General features: G+C 43.9%; 1 protein-coding gene across 5 annotated transcripts in view; it reads right to left on the bottom strand.

Annotated features, from left to right (window-relative positions):
• WIPF2 (WAS/WASL interacting protein family member 2) overlaps positions 1-8,140 on the bottom strand; it is a 42,978-nt gene extending 34,838 nt beyond the window's left edge. The window contains exon 1 of one of the 5 annotated variants that reach the window (XM_088829060.1): positions 7,862-8,140. In XM_088829060.1, coding sequence (XP_088685186.1) covers positions 7,862-8,140 — 279 coding nt within the window. Of the gene's footprint in view, positions 1-7,530; positions 7,662-7,861 lie in introns of those variants that run through there. The other 4 variants (XM_055407799.2, XM_055407798.2, XM_055407801.2 and 1 more) reach the window with 4 other exon arrangements.
• Positions 8,141-18,945: the final 10,805 nt, after the last annotated feature.

Genomic DNA, 18,945 nt, shown 5'->3' with positions numbered 1-18,945 from the left:
AGAAACTGTTAATGAAATTAAAAGACTTATCAGGTAGGCTGAAATCTAGTCACTGATGACAAACACCAGCTCTTCTCACTCAAGGCTGGCCATCTCACAGGCTAGCACTTGGCTCCTACGCGCATTCCATCATTTGCACAGCACAAATATAAAAGCAGAAAGCATATACAGAGAACAGTCAGAGGAAGGAAAATCAGTGATGACAGTCTCCATTAAGAAAAGGCCTGAAAGAAAATTTAAGCAGATGCTCCATAAAACGTTGATCCAGACTTCACATGGAGAGAAATGTCATGCCTCATTTCAAAGATAATATATTAAGTCCCAACTCACCACAGAAAGTCTATTAACAAAGCTGTGACTTTCACTGCAGAAGAGTTTCTTCTCTCACTCTAATACCCTTAAGCCATCAGATACACAGATGCTCCGTGCTGAAAAGCTAGAAAAACCTGCACATTTTCGTTCCGAGATCACTAGTGATGGTCTGCGAAATCAGGAGTCTACTTTGAGCTATGAAAGCAGGGCAAGCTGATCCAATTACACAAGTTAGTACTCAATCAAAACAGGACCATCTGGGCTTTGAGGAAGAGTACTGTGATTCCTGAACACAAGTCAATATAAAATATACTGCAGATACAGCAGATAAAAATGGTTTCATATATTCAGAGTTATAATAGCCCTGACCTACTGATCCATTTGCATGTCCTGTAAGATGTATGCACCATGTTAAGACATATGGCCTAGATGACAAATTATTTTCAATAGTTCACAAGAAAATCTGTGTTCTCTCTCCAGCCCATGAGGCTTACCAAAAAAACAGTCAAAAATCCCCACAGATGATGAGGTTTTTTGTTTCTTAAATAACCAGGTCTGGCAAACTAATAAGCGCATGATCTAAGAACAGCTCCCCAACAATCTCCAAACCAGTTCTCAAGAGCCCCCGCATTTTAAGTTCTAATCCAGCCACAAGAGTTTAATGGGCAGGATCTAAAAGAAATCAAGACTAAAAGAATAGGCTTCAACCAGGAAATTTTTGGAAAACATGTTCCACTGTACAGCATTCCGATTCTTTACGATATTGATGATTTCAGCATCAACAATGGTAAACTACTCCCAGTGGAAGAACTGACAGAAAAAAATCTCTATTGGAAAGGTTGAGCTCAAAATGAACTATGCCATTTACCTGTATTTTTTAAGAACTCACACTCTCTGAAGTCTTACCTCCTATCTCTCTGCTTCTCACTCCCTAGGGTCCAGACACACCGGGACTCCCTTCAACTCTCCTCTTAGCCATGTTCTTTCCCTCCTCAGGACCTTCACCTTTGCCATTTCCTCCCCTCGTCCTTTAGGTTTCAGCCTTAGGAGTCAATTCCTCCAGGACCTTCCCTGACCACTGCCTTCTCAATGAACTAGGGTCAGGCTTCCCATGTGCACTCTCCACGGTACTGTTGGCAACAGTAATTAATTACCCATTTAATGGATGTTTTCCCCACTAGACCATAACCGCATGAGTGCAAAGGCTGAATCAGTTTTGTTTTCACTGTTGCATCACCAGTACCTACCATAGTGCTTGGCACACAGTAGGAACTCAAAAATTGTCAAGGAAATGAATAACCGGGCCCCTAAAAAAGCAGCCTCAGCAATTCTAATTTACTCTACAGATATAATCACACGTGCAAAAGGCCAAATATATATAGTTTTTCTCTGGAGCATAGTTTGTAACAGCAAAAGACTGGAAACATTAAGTATCTACCTGTATAGGGCAGGTGCTACTCTCTTTACTGTTCATATAGAATGACTGATTGCCAAAATAAGTTTTTAAAAAACTGTACATAGAATTAGTGTGTGACACTCATTTTAAAAAATGCAAGACACATATGTATTTACTTTGTACACATTATCTAAAGGCTGTCAAGAGGACTTACCTGGTGTCCAGTGGGTTAAGAATCTGCCTGCCAATGCAAGGGATATGGGTTCCATCACTGGTCTGGGAAGATCCCACATGCCTCTTGACAACTAAGCCCATACGCCACAACTACTGAAGCCTGAGCATCCTAGAGGCCATTCTCCCCAATAAAAGAAACCACTGTAACATGAATCCCAAGCACTGCAACTAAGAAAAAGCCCACGCACAGCAACAAAGACCCGGCGCAGCCAAAAATAAATAAATAAGGCTAAAAAAGAAAAAAAGGATCTCAGGAAACTGATAATATTAGCTGACTCTGGGAAGACAAACCAGAACAAAGAGTAGACAAGGGTAGAGGGCCGACCACTCAATGCATACCATTTTTTTACCTTTCAAATTCTGGGCCATGTGAGTATATTATCTATTTAAGAAAATAACATTTTTATTATTATTTTCTGAAATAGATATTTATTATTATTTACTTAAAAGTCCTGTCCTTGTGAGATAGAGACAGTGAGAATTTAATCTCATACCTGGATCTTTAATGACAAACACCCTGCCTACATCTGAGCACTGGGAAGGTGGAAGTGGAAAGAAGGAAAACCCTCTCCACACATCTCAGACAGCATGTCCCATAATACACTGTACCCCTTCAGAAAATTCCTTTTTTAAAAAAAACCAAATGTTCCAATATGGACATATGGAGACTGTTTCACAGTCAGAGGGTGTATTGGGAGGGAAAAAGAAAGAGACTACTTGATTCTGTGAGCACAGAGAGCAGGCTGATGAATTCGTATGGAAATATCATCATAAACACCAGCTAAAAACAAATTACTTTCACTCAGGGGCCTCAATCTAAATGGAGCTTAATATAAATCCATGAAGTTTAAGAAGCTAAAAAAATTTTGAAAACCAATTATTAAATGGGGAGGACATCCCTGGTGGTCCAGTGGATAGGAATCCGCCTACCAGTGCAGGGGACAAGGATTAACTCCCTGGTCTGGGAAGATTCCACATGCTGCAGAAAAAGCCCGTGTACCACAGCTATAAAGCCTGTGCCCTAGAGCCCCCTAGGAGCCGCAGCTACTGAGCCCACGCTCTAGAGCCTGTGCCCCACAACAAGAGAAGCCACTGCAATGAGAAGCCTGCGCACCCCAACAAAGAGCAGCCCCCGCTTGCGGCAAGTCGAGAAAGCCCGTGCGCAGCAACAAACACCCAGCACAGACCCCCCAAAATTTTTTTAATGGGCAGGAAATCTACACATGTTCCTTGTTTATATAGATTTGCCACACTTCAGGACACTCTTCAGAAAAGAAAGACCTGAGACTAGATTAAATACAACTCCAATAATCATATTTGTTACCACAATCAAAGACCTGGACCAGGGTCAAAACCTCTGGATCTGAACCTGCATATCAGGAACAGAATCCTCTGGGCTAAAGAAGGGAGAAGAAAGGTGAATCCAGGGCCGCCAAGATTTGTTTTGAGGTTCTCTCCAATGTTACAAGGCCACTGCCATATACTGCGAGAAATGATCTTCATAATCCATTCCAAGACCTAACAGAGACACAGTTATCTTCAAATAATCATCTCCTAAAAAACAAAAGTGCATCCACTAAGCAGAACACACTGAAAAGAGCATTTACTAAGTAGAATTAAATATTTAGGATGGTCATACTAAATTGTTACAACTTTGCCAAGCCTAAATGGCAAGTGAGAAGCCAATTCCTGGCTTCCCTATTTGATAACCTATTTGCCTCCACAGGCATCAGCCAAAATCTTAAGAGAGCTAAGACTGACACAGATATTAGCAAATGCCTTCCTTCCCTAGTAACATTGCTTTTCTCCATAAAGCTCTATCCAGTATTTTTAGTGCTCGCTTCGGCAGCACATATATCCAATATTTTTAAATACCCTTTGATAATAATACCAAAAAGTGCTCATGAGTTTAGTCTGTGGCTCCCTAGGCTCAAAGGCTTTGGAATGAGAGTGAGGTGAAAAAAAGTCGGAAACACTCTCTTCCCCTCAACGCCTTGGACTTTCAAAGCTAGGCAAAGGCAATGATTCTGCATTTAATCACCAGATGAATAAGAAACAGATTTGAATTTAGAAGAAACATAAAGGAGTGTAAGAACATTCAGTAAAGAGTACCGCCTCCATTTCCTTGCAGAGAGGCTCTCGGGATCTGCCAATGAACCTCACTTTGACATGGAACACCCCATCTACTCTAATCCAGGCCACATCCCCCAAGAGACAGTCAAGCGGAACTCTGCCAACTTCTGCTCGGGAGCTGTGTGCAGAACAGTAGCAACAAGAGCCTACTTTGAGAAGGAGATCAACAATCACACTCAGAAGAAAAGAAGTTATTTGGCACAGGGAAGCATGTTGCCAAAATGTTAGTCACAGCTTCAAGGTCCCGGTTTGTGTTTCTGCAACTATTCTCTGCTTTGACAGAGTCCATTCTCTGGCCCAGAAAACCCAGCTCAGCTTCTGTCACCCTCCCCATCTGAAGCAGTCAAGAATTCTTTCAATTTGGTGGTATCAAACTGTGACACAAACAAGACATCCACCAGAGACTAAAAAGGAGGAGGAAAAAATGTGCAATTTGCTGTTTTCCACTTGGGACTGGCTCCAGCAGAGCAACAGAAACACATGGCAGGATAGGAAAAACGGAAACCCATTATGTGAAAGAAGCAGGCTACACTAAAAGTCTGCCCAGAGCCTCCACAACTTATTTCCAAACCTTCTTAAAAACAAACCAAAAAGACACACTGTAGGCTGAAATGACAGCAAAATATTAAGCAAGTTTTTACCCTCAAATAAGTGTACAGACAGGTTACATCCTGATAAGCCCATCATAAACTGAAAATACCATTAAGTCGAAAACACATTTAATACACCTAACCTACAGGACATCATAGCTTAGCCTTGCCTACTTTAAACATGCTCAGAACACGTACATTAGCCTAAAGTTGGGCAAAATCATCTAACACAAAGCCTATTTTAAAATAAAGTACTGAATAGCCCTGGTTTTTCCAGTAGTCATGTATGGATGTGAGAGCTGGACCATAAAGAAAGCTGAGCGCCAAAGAACTGATGTTTTTGAACTGCGGTGTTGGAGAAGACTCTTGAGAGTCCCTTGGAGTGCAAGGAGATCAAACCAGTCAATCCTAAAGGAAATCAATCCTGAATATTCATTGGAAGGACTGATGCTGAAGCTCCAATACTTTGGCTGCCTGATGGGAAGAAGTGACTCATTAGAAAAGACCCTGATGCTGGGAAAGACTGAGGGCAGGAGGAGAAGGGGACGACAGAGGATGAGATGATTGGATGGCATCACTGACTGGATGGAAATGAGTTTGAGCAAGCTCTGGGAGTTGGTGATGGGCAGGGAAGCCTGGCGTGCTGCAGTCCATGGGGTCGCAAAGAGTTGGACGCGACTGACCAACAGAACTGAACTGACTGAACAGCTCATGTTATTTACTGAATACTGTACTAAAAGTGAAAAACAGAACAGCTGTATGGGCACAGGATGGTTATAAATGTATATCGGCTGACTACAAGCTGCGGCTGTCTGCCTCTGCTCAGCATCATAAGAGAGTCAAATATTGACAGCTCAGGAAAAGATCAAAATTAACATTCAAAGTACAGCTTCTACTGAATGCATATCACTTACACACCATTTTGAAGTTGAAAACTCTAAGTCGAACCATGGTTAGTCAGGGACCATCCATATGTAATTCATACCTGCATTTCTTCCTGGGGTTGGGTTGCTGAAACCCTGAACCAGCAGTCCACGATTTTCAGAATTAATTCAGAGCAAAAGAAACAAAGATTCAAGTACACCAGGTTACTCTCCCAAAGAGCCCAAGACAGACTTGTACAGTGGTAAAGAATCCACCAGCAATGCAGGAAACACGGGTTCAATCCCTGGTCTGGGAAGATTTCACATGCCACAGGGCAACTAAGACCCTGCGCCAAACTAAGTCAGAGAGCTGAAACTACTGAAGCCCACATGACCTAAAGTTCGCCAAAAGAGCCTTCAGAATGCGAAGCCCTCGCTCCGCAACTAGAAAGCAGCCCCTGCTCGCAGCACCTACAGAAAGCCCATGTGCAGCCAAAAATAAAATAATAAATACATAATTTTTTTAAAAAAAACGAATATATCAAAGACCCTAAGAAGTCAAGAAAGAACATCCACCAAAAGGAATAGAACTCGTCTCTTCCCTTCTTAAAAGCCATCAGCAAAACCTGAAAACCCCACAGTTCTCAACACCTTCCACTTTCCCCTGCATTTCATCTCTATGATGACATCACCTAACTAATCAGTACCAACTAAGATAAACACTACTCTGATACCAACTGCAAAGCAGAGTTAGAAACTGCCCCCTCTTAAGCAAATCCACGTCAGACTTCAGAAATGCCAAGACTTTCAGGAACAGGTCTAAGCTAAAACAGTTCGCCTATGCACCAAGTGTTTAGAGTATTACACCCAAAGGAAAACCTAAAACAGTCAAGACATTAAAGGATTAAGAATAAAGAAGTCAAAATTGTCCATGAGCACGCTGGTCCCCAACAACTGGCAAAAAGGGCCAAAGTGACTGAACCAAAGCAAAAGGCTCAACTACCTAAAACTACTTTCTAGTGAATTCTCAAAGAGTTCATGAAGCAAGTGTTTGTCGAGAGTAAAATACTCTGGTAGCTAGAAAATAAAATACTGCATTCTCCCACATTCTCCATCAGTCTCTCCATCAACCAACCTCTTTCATTTCCAATTCTAACTTCCCCAACTCAGTCTTGATGGCAGCCAACACAGTGTAACATAACAATATGAAATTTCTGGCTACTAAAAGTTGACATTAAGAAAAGTTTACAAATTGGACATGTATCAGATCCAAACCAACACTTCCTAGGCCCAAGGCACAAAAAAATGGACAAGGTTGAGAGGAAGAAACTGGGAACGACGTATCTTCTAAATACCAGTATCTCAGTCTTATTTTCAGGAATCACTTCTTTGCAACCACTTTAAAGATCCCATTTGCTTAACACAATCTTTTAGATGCAGAGAGGGATCAAACCAACATCCCCAATGGGGGGAAAGAAAAGAGACAAAAACTGACCTGCCTCAAAGTTACTTAGTAAATCCACAGGAGGGCTAGAACCGTCCTTTTCGCTGAGGTTCTCTGCTGATGTGTATAAGAAAGAAAAAAAGTCACCCAAAACATGCAGTAAGTCATTCAGAAACAAACACAGGGCAAAGATAACAGCGTGAAAAGCAAGGTGGATCCTAGGGAGGTGGGGGAGGCCAGAATTGAGACTTCACATCATTCCAGCCTGAACCCTCAACTGCAGATCGCGCTCCCTTGCGAACTTCAACATTTATCAACCCAACCTTAAACTCGATTCTGATTCCTTCTCAATTAACGTTCTCAGATTCCCTCTAATGTAAGCAATTTCCTCAGTTATCCCATAACCAGTGGTTTCCACTCATCAATCCCCAAATATCACAGCGGCCTCCTCATCCGGAGCATCCTGTTAATTTACCTGTTCCCAACAGGTCCTCCCTCCCCACCTCCCTTTTTGCGCACGGTTACCTCGTTCTTCACCCCAGCCGCCGTCTTACTCACCTCACCCAACCCTTCAGGATCCCTGATTTCCTGTCTCTCAACAACCTTCCTTCGCATCTCACAGTCGGCACTCGCCCCACACCGATTCCCGACCACTCCTCCCCGCTTAAATTCCGCACGCCGCCTCCTCTCCAGCTTCTTTGGACCCTGCCTCCAATCCCCCTCCCTTAGGTCCCGCCCCCAGGACCCCCCTCTCCCACAGGCCCCTCCTCCAGTCCCCTCTCTCCCTTACAGCTCCGCCCCAGTCCCTCTCCCCCGGCTCGCCCTCCCATTCAGATCCGCAGGTCATTTCAGCGACGGACCCACCCTCCCTGGACGCACTCTTCCCGACCTGGCCGCAGCGGCTCCGGGAGCGACTCCTCCGCCACCTCGGCTCTGGCTTCGTCCAGTCCTGCTTGCCCCGCGGCAAGCTCCCCTTCTCGCCGCCGCCGCCCCTTTTGCCAACCCGGAAATGGATCTGCTCCCACCGTCCCCAGCGTCCGCGAACAAAATGGAGGAGGGGGAGAAAGGAGGAGGGAGCAGAGGGCGAGGAGACGCTACACGCATGCGCACCTGGAGAGCCCGCCCCTTGCCTGCTCACGTAAAGGCGGAAGCGGTCTGTGGCCGCCATCTTGGGAAGGTCGCAAGAATGTTGCTCCGCCGCTGGAAAGCAGGGTTTGCAACTTTGGTTGCAATTAGAATAACCTGGGAAGAGTTGACTAAATAGTGATACCTGAATTCCACACCCAGAGATTCTAATTTAATTGATCGTGTGTGTGGCTAGGCATCGGAACTTTTAAAACTGCGCAGTGGTTCTAACATGTTGCTGAAGTGAAGAATCACTGAGCTGAACAGAGTTTCGAATAATAGCTTTTTCATCTTTTTTCCGCGTACTCACGCGCATACACACACCATAAATGTCCTTTCCTAATTTCGAGTTAACGAAGAACCCATCCCAGTCAACCTTGCAAGGGCTCAGTAATCAAGCTCCGGTTGTCATGGCAACGGGGAGGCAGGCCCTGCTAATTAGTCACCCGTTAACGTCATCTTAGCTGCTTAACCCGAACACCTGTGAACATCCGTCTTCATTTTCCCGGGCCTGGGCTTCCCCAGTTTCCATGGCTGGGGGTTGGTGCTGCAGACTTCTGCTGTTTGGGTTTGGGGGTTCTGGGGGTAAAGGAATCCTGTGCCCTCCCTGGCGCGCCTGGTGTTAGCTCTGTCCCAGCTAACTAAGGATTCCTCCCTAGTCCACCCACAAAAATGCTTTTCCACAGCAGTCAAACTCATTGCCTCAAAATGTTCTTTATGTCTCTCCATCACCTTTATTTACGCTGAATCTGAAGTAAGGAGACAGAATTGGTACTTAGTTCTCATTTCTTACCGTGTGCCCTTGGGCCTCAACTATGCTATCTGTAAAATGGGTCTAATAGTGCCTGTCTCAACTGTTTCATAGGGACTTCCCTCGTAACTCCGTTGGTAAAGAATCTGCCTGCAATGCAGGAGACCCAGGTTGGATCCCTGGGTCGGGAAGAGCCCCTGGAGAAGGAAATGGCAACCCATTGCGGTATTCTTGCCTGGAGAATCCCATGGACACAGGAGCCTGGCAGCTTACTGTCCATGGGTTGCAAGAGTTGGACATAACTTAGCGACTGAACTGCCAACAACTGTTTCATAGGGTTGTTGGAAAGCTCAAATGAGATGAATGGGAAAGCACGTGATAAACTGTAGGTTTTTATTATTTGTTTTCCTTCTGTTCTGCCATGAGTAGTGCTGGGCACCACCCACTAGTCAAGTAAATGTCACAACATTCATTGAGTACCTGATGTGGGCCAGGCACTGGGTTAGGCAGCAGAAGATGGCTAAAAAGGTGACTAAGAGCCTCTACCCTCAGGGGACTCACTGGATGGTGGGCAGACTGGCATGTAAACAGCTGGCTGAGATACAAGTAGGCATATGATTAGTGCCATGGGGACATATGGGCAGAGAGACCTCAAACAATGGAGTGATTACTCCCTGCTAGAGAATGGGAGAGGGTTTCATAAATGGATTTGAATTCAGCCTTGAAGGAGGAGCAGAGTTTTATTACTAATCAAAGAAGTCAGGGAACACATTCCAGGCATAGGGATCAGTAGGAGCAAAGATAAAGAATATATAAGGTTTGTTTAATCCTGTATGCCTGAAGGTGGGGTGATTGGGCAAGACACATGGTAGATTTAAACTCCCAGCTCTTTAACCTCATCTCTACTCTGTCCCCTCCTCGCTCACTATACACTGTGCAGGCCTGCTTTCTAGTGCGGTGCACCAGGTGCTTCCTCAAGGCCTCTGTGTTCATCTGTGCTCTGTCTTTTCTGCATTTTTCAGGCTTTGCCCAAATACCACAGCTAATGTAAGCCCACCATTCTCTATTACATCACTCCATGATAAGAGCAGCCACTGGGGTGCAATGCAGGAACATCTCAACTAGGCTTGGAGAAATAGGTGTAGGCTTCATAAAGAAAGTAATTTTTACCTAAGTAATGCCCGACGGGTAAGTAGGAATTGGCCAGGTGCAGACAGAAGGGAACAGCATTCAGGGCGCAGGAAGAATATATACAGAACAAGAAGCACAGCCCATTCCTAAAACTGAAAGCATTTCCAGGTAGTTAGCGCTGGAACTTTTAGGAGAGGCAAGGAATTTGATCCAAGAAGTAGTCATAACATCTGAATTTATCAATATTTGCCATGTGCCAGACTCTGTCAATTATAACATCACATGTCGTAACTCATTTATCCTCAGGATAACTTTCTGAGGTAGGTATTATTACCTCCATTTTACAGATAAAGAAACTGAGACACAGGAAAGTTAGCCATCTTGCCTGAAGACACATATCTATAAAATAGTAGAAGTATCTCCAGAGTCTCTGCATACCAAATGACCCCGCACACTACGAGATCCCAGTGTCCTTTTATTATAGCAAATATAATTCAACTTTACTATCCCCAAGTGAAATTAACAGACAATTTCACCCATCTGATTTAAAAAAAAATACATGATTTCAAAAAACAAATCAGGGCTTCCCAGGTGGTCCAGTGATTAAGAATCTGCCTGCCAATGCAGGGCACATGGATTTGCAAAGATTCTACATGCCATTGGGCAACTAACCCTGTGTACCGCAACTACTGAACCCACATTCTAGAGCCTGAGAGCTGCAATTACTGAGTCCATGAGCCGCAACTACTGAAGCTCGCATGCCTAGAGCCTGTGCTCACAAGAAAAGCCACTGCAATGAAAAGCTCAAGTACTGCAACGAAGACCCAGCACAGACGAAAAACAAAATAAATAAATCTTTTTTTAAAAAAATCAATATAAAGCCCTGACTATAAAAAAGAAATAAGAGGAAAGTATTTCAGTATGTTAACACTCAGGTATCATGACACTGGAAGATGCATAGTGAAGTAGTTAGATGGTTGCACTCATATCTAGAATCACTGAGAATGTGACAGCAACAAATGCAGGTTCACCTAAGGGTGTTGTGTTGGGCAGAGCTGTCATTTACAATGTGATTTTCCCAAATAGTGAACAACTCTTGTTAAAGTTCTGAACGACACAAAACAACAGAGTGGTTATATTCTTTTATGTTTACTTATTTAAGCTTCAACGGGTCTTAGTTGTGGCACGTGGTATCTTTGATTTTCATTGCAGCATGTAAGATTTCTTAGTTGCAGCCTGTGGAATCTAATTCCCTGACCAGGGATCAAATCCGGGTCCCCTGCATGGGGAACACCAAGTCTTAGCCACTGGATCACCAGGGAAGTCCTCAGAGCAGTTGTATTCTTAGAAAAGGCAGATTATATTAAATATGTACAAGAATATTTTAAATTTGTATATTCCTATACTGAAAATGCGTGTGTGCTCAGTCACTTCAGTCATGTCCGACTCTTTGAGACCCCATGGTGGTCTGTAGCCCACCAGGCTCCTCTGTCCATGGGATTCTCCAGGCAAGAATACTGGAGGGGGTTGCCATGCCCTCCTCCAGGGGATCTTCCCGACCCAAGAATCAAACCCAGGTCTTCCACATTGCAGGCAGATTGCTTACCATCTGAGCCACCAGGGACGCCCTGGAGAACTGCAGCATAGAGGATGGATTAGAGGGGGCCAGGCTAAAAGCAAGAATCTGATAGACGTCTCAGTGAGAGATGATGGATGCCTGCATTGAGTGGCAGCTGGACATAACTGGGCGCAAAAACCTTGAAGACAGGGCTGCTTGCCTGCAGAGTCCAAGGCCTCGAATCTTAGTTATCCCTACTACCGAATAGGGTGAGGCTCTGGGCAAGTTACTCAACTTCTACCAGCCTCAGGCTTCCCATCTACAAAGTGAGATAAGACTAAATGAAGGGACTTCCCTGGTGGGTCAGTGGTTAAGAATCCGCCTTCCAGAGCATGGGACACAGGTTAGATACCTGGTTAGGGATCGTGCTGTGGGGCAAGTAAGCCGATTCACCACAACTAGAGATCCTACGTGCTGCAAGGACTGAATCCTCGGGCCCTAGAGCCCACATTCCACAGCAAAAGAAATTCCTGTTTGCTGCAACAAAGACAGGGCGGGGCGGGGCGGAGAGTGAGACTAAATGGAATGCTCCTAAACCGTGTCTGCACTTGGAAAGCACTCACTAACTGTAGCCGTGATCACTAGGAGGGTATCAGTGGTAGAGAAAGTGAGATGTCATTCTAGCAATATTTATGAAGTGGAATGGGATGGTTGAAGATGGGGAGAAGTCAAAGATGATTCCCAAGTTTCTGGCTTGAACTCTTTTGTGCAAGTGATGCCAGTACTTAGCCAGAGAGTCGAGGAGGAAAAAGAGGGGTTGGGGCAAGGAAAAGAGATTGGGGAGACTAGGTGGATGAGGGAGGGAAAAGAGGTTCTTTAGGCCACGGGATGTTTGTGTCTGGAATTTAGAAGAGCAGTCCTAGCAATTTGGGACACACAAACTGTTAGCTAGTCTCCAAGACAGCCCCTAATGACCCAGGACTCCACATGTTCACTGAATCAGGGCTGGCCTGTGACTCCCTTTAATACAGAAGAAGGAATGCTGTACCAGACCCATAATTAAGCTTTAAGAAGACCTGACAGCCTCCAATCTTGTGCGTCCACCCTAAACTCCCATGTGAGAAATCAGTTATTCTGTTGTAGAAACCACCCAGAGAGGGAGGCCTCGACATGGAGAGAGAGGACTAGCCATCCTAGCATTCCAGCTGTTCCCACTGCACATGAGATGCGTAAGCCAGCCACCTTGGACATTCCAGCTCCAGTCACCTTCTGACTGCAGCTGATTGAGACACCCCAAGGGGGACAGCAGAACTACCCAGCTGAGTCTCCATTAACTGGAGGGTCATAAGTTTAAAATGGCTTTAAGTCACTAAGTTTTTGTTTTTTAAAAAACATTTATTTATTTGGCTGTGCCAGGTTTTAGTCATGGCACTTTGATCTTTGATCTTCACTGTGGCATGAGGGAGCTTTTACAAAATAAACTTTATTTGTTTGTTTGTTTTTGGCTGTGCTGGGTCTTCGCTGCTGCTTGGAGTTCTGTCTAGCTGCAGTGAGCAGAGGCTGTCTCTAGCTGTGGTGCTCCTACTTCTCATTGCGGTGGCTTCTCTGGTTGCAGAGCACGAGCTCTAGGGCACACGGGCTTCAGTATTTGTGGCTCCCAGGCCCCAGAGCACAGGCTCAGTAGTTGTGGTGCATGGGCTTAGTTGCTCTGTGGCTTAAGGGATCTTCACAGACCAGGGGCCGAACCCATGTCCCCGGCATTGGCAGTTGAATTCTTTACTAGTGAGCCACCAGGGGAGCCCCAGCATGTGAAATCTTTAGTTGCAGCATGTGGGATCTCGTTCCTCAACCAGGAATTGAACCGAACCTCCTGCACTGGGAGCTCGGAATCTTAGCCGCTTTACCACCAGGGAAGTCTCACAAGCCACTAAGTTTGAAATAGTGTGTTATGCAGCAGTAGATGCTCAAAAAGAAACAGACTGATGAAGTCTAAGCCCAGATGTATGGAAGGAAGAGAAGAGGGCTTAGGACAGAACCAAGGAACTCCTCATGCAAGGACCAAGCTGAGGGAGAAAGGCAATAAGGGAGGCTGAGAAGGACAGGACAGAGGGAAATCCTGAGAGTGTAGTGGCCAGAAGTAGCAATGAGTGCTCAGGAAGGAAGAACCGTCAGACACACCGCACGCCAGGAGAGGATGGTAAGGCAAGCATCTCTTGGATTTGGTAACATGAAAGTCAGTGACCTTGACAAGAACAGTTTCACTAAGTAATGAGGGCAGAAGTCAGATGCACTGGGTAGAAGAATGACACATTTTGAAGAAGAAAAGGACATTGTGGTTTAGTCACTGAGTCGTATCTAACTCCATGAACTATATAGTCCACCAGGCTCCTCTGCCCATGGAATTTCCCAGGCGAGAATACTGGAGTGGGTTGCCATCTCCTACTCCAGGGGATCTTCCCCACCCAGGGATCAAACCCGCATCTCTTGTGTTTTCTGCACTGGCAGGCAGAGTCTTTACCACTGGGCCACCCAGGAAGCCCAGGACACATTGAAGAACAAAACCAAACTAGAATGTACACACACTGACCTGGAAGAATCTCACACACTTAACACTGAGGGGAGAAAGTTGCGGAACATTATATCTGGTAGGACAGTATTTAAATCAAGCTTAAAAATATGTTAATATAAAAACTCTTAAACTCACTAATAAAAAGACAAATAACCCACTTTTAAATGGGCAAAGGAGGGACTTCACTGGGGATCCAGTGGTCAAGACTTCACCTTCCAATGCAGAGGGTGCAAGTTCTATCCCTGGTCAGAGAGCTAAGATCCCACATGATTGGCAGCCAAAAAATCAAAACATAAAGCAGAAGCAATATTGTAACAAATTCAATAAAGACTTTAAAAATTGTCTACATAAAAAAAAAAATCTTAAAAAAAAATTGGGCAAAGGACCTGGTAGTAGGTTGATGAATAGCTGCTGCTGCTGCTGCTAAGTCACTTCAGTCGTGTCCGACTCTGTGTGACCCCATAGACTGAAGCCCACCAGGCTCCCCCGTCCCTGGGATTCTCCAGGCAAGAACACTGGAGTGGGTTGCCATTTCCTTCTCCAATGTGTGAAAGTGAAAAGTGAAAGTGAAGTTGCTCAGTCGTGTCCAACCCTTAGCGACCCCATGGACTGCAGCCTACCAGGCTCCTCCATCCATGGGATTTTCTAGGCAAGGGTACTGGAGTGGCTAGCCATTGCCTTCTCCATGATGAATAGCATTCCGCCACAATCCACAATTACCCAGAATTTGACCTTTCTTGGAAATAAAGTGCAGATGGAATTAGTTGAGGCCATGCAAGATTAAGATGAAGTCATCCCAGTGACATCCGTAGTGGTCCAGTGGATAAGACTCCAAGCTCCCAGTGCAGGGAGCCCAGGTTCAATTCCTGGTTAGGGAACTAAGATCTGGCATACTGCAACTAAGCCCATGTGCCACAACTAAGATGAAGTCAAAATAAACAATTGAAAAAAATTTTTTTAATTGAAGTCATCCTGGATTAAGGTGGACCCTAAAACTAATGACTGATGTCCTTATAAGAAAAGAGTGTTCAGAGACACTTACAGGGAGAATACCACATGAAGATGGAAACAGAGATTGGGGTGATATGTCTACAAATCAAGAAAATAAGGTTTCCGTAACACGAAGCCTTTGTTACCTCTTGAAAGTGTACATTTGAGTGAGGTTTAGTGTATCACAATGTTGTACAACCATCACTGACATGTAATTTCAGAACATTTTCATCACCCCAAAAGGAACTCTACACGTTAGCAGTCTCTCCCACTTCCACCCTGTTCCCAGCCCCTGGCAACCACTAATCCACTCTCTGTCTCTATGAAACTGCCTATGCTGGAAATTTCATATCAATGGAACCACAAAGTATGTGACCTTTTGTGTCTGGCTTCTTTCACTTAGCATGTTTTCAAGGTGTACCCGTGTTGCAGCATGTGTTAGCATGTCATTCCTTTTTTATGGCCAGGTAATATTTCATTTTATGAATATACCACATTTTAGTTTACCCATTCATCAGCTGATGGAATTGAGTTGTTTCTACTTTTTGACTATTGCTAATAACGCTACTATGAACATTCTTATATAAAGAGTTTCTTTTGGGGGCGATGAAAATGTTTTAACTATATTCCCATATAAAATAAAAATTTAAAAAATTATAAAATAAAATGTTCTAAAATTGATTGTGGTGATGGTTGCACAACTACATACTTTAAATAGTGGCTGTGAATTACATCTCAATAAAACTGCTGCTGCTGCTAAGTCGCTTCAGTTGTGTCCAACTCTGTGCGACCCCATAGACGGCAGCCCACCAAGCTCCCCCGTCCCTGGGATTCTCCAGGCAAGAACACTGGAGTGAGTTGCCATTTCCTTCTCCAAAGCATGAAAATGAAAAGTGAGAGTGAAGTTGCTCAGTCCTGTCTGACTCGTAGCGACCCCATGGACTGCAGCCTACCAGGTTCCTCCGTCCACGGGATTTTCCAGGCAAGAGTACGGGAGTGGGGCGCCATTGCCTTCTCCCAATAAAACTGCTGCTGCTGCTAAGTCGCTTCAGTCGTGTCCGACTCTGTGTGACCCCATAGACGGCAGTCCACCAGGCTACCCCGTCCCTGGGATTCTCAAGGCAAGAACACTGGAGTGGGTTCCCCCTAAACGCAAAACACTGTGCTGTTTTGAGATGTATACATATGTAATGCAAGTTTACAGAAATGCATGAAAATGATACCATGCTCAGAAAAGCAGTGGCCTCTGGGGAGAAAGGAAAAGGGTGTGACTAGGATAGGGTACCAGAGATCTCAGGTGTAGGGTAAGATTTCATTTCTTTTTTTTTTTTTTTTTAGATTTCATTTCTTAAACTGAGTGGTGGGGACTGGTTGGTGTTCATTATATTTGTCTTCAAACTTTTTGTATGATTGAAATGTTACACAACACATTTAAAAATAACTTTTGAACAAGAATGAGTGGTTGGGATACACAGGATATTTGCCAGATGCAAAAATCACTGCATACTAACCGCAAAGCGGTAGTGGGGGAGGTATCTTTTTATTGGAGAAATCTGGCAGTGTCTCTTTAACCACAGAGTCAACCTCAGCCACCACTAACAGGGGCCAGTGGACACTATTTGCCTCCTGGTGTAATGCTATTAACAACATCACCTATAAAGTATTCTTCCCTAGAATATTTAAGCTCCAGAAAACCACTAGAACTATACGGTCCAATCTAGGAGCCAGTAGTCACTGGTAGCTGTTGATCAATTAAAATGTGATTAGTCTGCACAGACTTGTGAGAGGACAGGCTTGTGGTTGCCAGGGGAGTTTAGGGTCAGGGAGAAATGGACTGGGAGTTTGGGGTTAGTAGACTATTATATTGAGAATGGATAAACAATAAAGTCCTACTATAGAGCACAGGGAACTATAGTCACTATTCTGGGATGAACCATAATGGAAAAGAATATTTTAAAAATGTATATATATGTATAACTGAGTCACTTTGCTGTGCAGCAGAAATTGACACAACACTTTAAATCAACTATACTTCAATTAAAAAATAAATTTTAAAGTGATTAGTCTGAATCCACATATGCTGCAAGTAAAACTGCACACCAAGTTTCAAAGACTTAATACAAAAAAAAGAAAGTAAAATGTCTCATTAATGTGTTTATATTGATTACAAGTTGAAATGACATTATTTTGGATACAGTGAGTTAAATAAAATATTACAATTAACTTATCTGTTTCTTCTTACTTCTTTAATGTGAGTACTAGAAAAATTTTAATTACCAACATGGCTCACATTATATTTGTACTGGACACTCCTCTCTAGATAGAACCAGTAGCTTAGACTTTACAGAGGGGATGAAGGTACAAGTAAACAAGAGCGTGGAGGAAACAATCCGATGATTCATGTATTTACAAGATACCTGTCTAGATTGAAAAGTCAATGTCATCTAGAAAAGAAGCTATTCTAGATTAAGAGGCTAATGAGGTCTAACAGCCAAATAAAATGCATGGACCTTGATTACATCAGGATTTTTTTTCCCTAAATTTTTTAAAATATTTCTTTTTATAAATTTTTATTTATTTATTTATTTTTGGCTGTGCTGGGTCTTCACTGCTGCCTGCAGGCTTTCACTAGTTGTGGTGAGCAGGGCTACTCTTCATTGCCGTGCACGGGCTCCTCATTGCAGCTTCTCTTGTTGGGGAGCACTGACTCTAGGCACACAGGCTCAGCGGTTTCAGCACAAGGACTCAGCAGTTGCAGCTTGCAGGCTTAGTTGCCTTGCAACAAGTGGAATCTTCCCAGACCAGGGGTCAAACTCATGTCCCCTGCATTGGCGGGTGGACTCAACCACTGGACCACCAGGGAAACCCCTTAAAGATATTTTTGAAACAACCTGGGAAAAATAAATATAGACTGAATATTAGCTGATATCATGGAACTACTGTTGATTTGATTTTCTTAGGTGAGATAATGGTGTGATGGACATGTAAGGCAATGTCCTTATTCTTAGAAGATTCTTACGAAGACTTTTAGGAATGAAGTGATATTAACATTTGCAACTTACTTTCAAGTAGCTTGACAAAAGAAAAAGTGTGTGTGTGTGCGCGCATGTGCACAGAGAGAACAAAAGCAAATTTAACAAAATGTTAATTACAGAGTCTAGAAAGTTCTAAGTATGCATTGTACTCATCTTTCAACTTTTCTGTGTCTGAAATCTTTCTTGATGAAAAGTTGGAGAAACAAGACAAAATAAAGTAGGAATGAAGTGGGGGACTTCCCTGGTGGTTCACTGGTTAAGAATCCTCCTTGCATGCTTCCCTGGTGGCTAAGTGGTAAAGAATCCGCCTGCCAATCCAGGAGACACAGGTTTGATCCCTGGTCCGGGAAGATCCCACATGCCTCGGAGCAAATAAGCCCATGCGCCACAACTGTTGACGCTGTGCTCTAGAGCCTGGGAACTGCAACTACTGAGCCCACGTGCCGCAACTACTGAAGCCCATGCTCCACAACAAGAAAATCCACTGAAATGAGAAGCCCTCACACTGCAGCTAGAGAAAAAGCCTGCACAATAATGAAGACCCATCACAGCCAAAAATAAATAAAATAAAAATCATTTTAAAAAAGAATCCTCCTTGCAATGCAGGGGACTCAGGCTCTATCTCTTGTCAGGGAACTAAGATCCCACATGCTTCGAGGCAACTAAAGTTGTATGCCACAACTGAACCCATGCTCCACGACTAGAGAGACTTCCTGTCACAATGAAAGATCCCCCATGATGCAACAAAGATCTTAAGTAGCCAAATAAATTAAATAAGTAAACAAGTTTTTCTTTAAAAAATGGGACACGAGGA

The sequence above is a fragment of the Moschus berezovskii genome, chromosome 20 (genome assembly GCF_049115385.1).
Source record: "Moschus berezovskii isolate FMDL1 chromosome 20, NW_MosBer_1.0, whole genome shotgun sequence".
In the NCBI taxonomy this organism is placed as follows: Eukaryota; Metazoa; Chordata; class Mammalia; order Artiodactyla; family Moschidae; genus Moschus; species Moschus berezovskii.
Note: the sequence above shows the minus strand (reverse complement) of the source record. Positions and strands in the feature narration are given on the sequence as shown.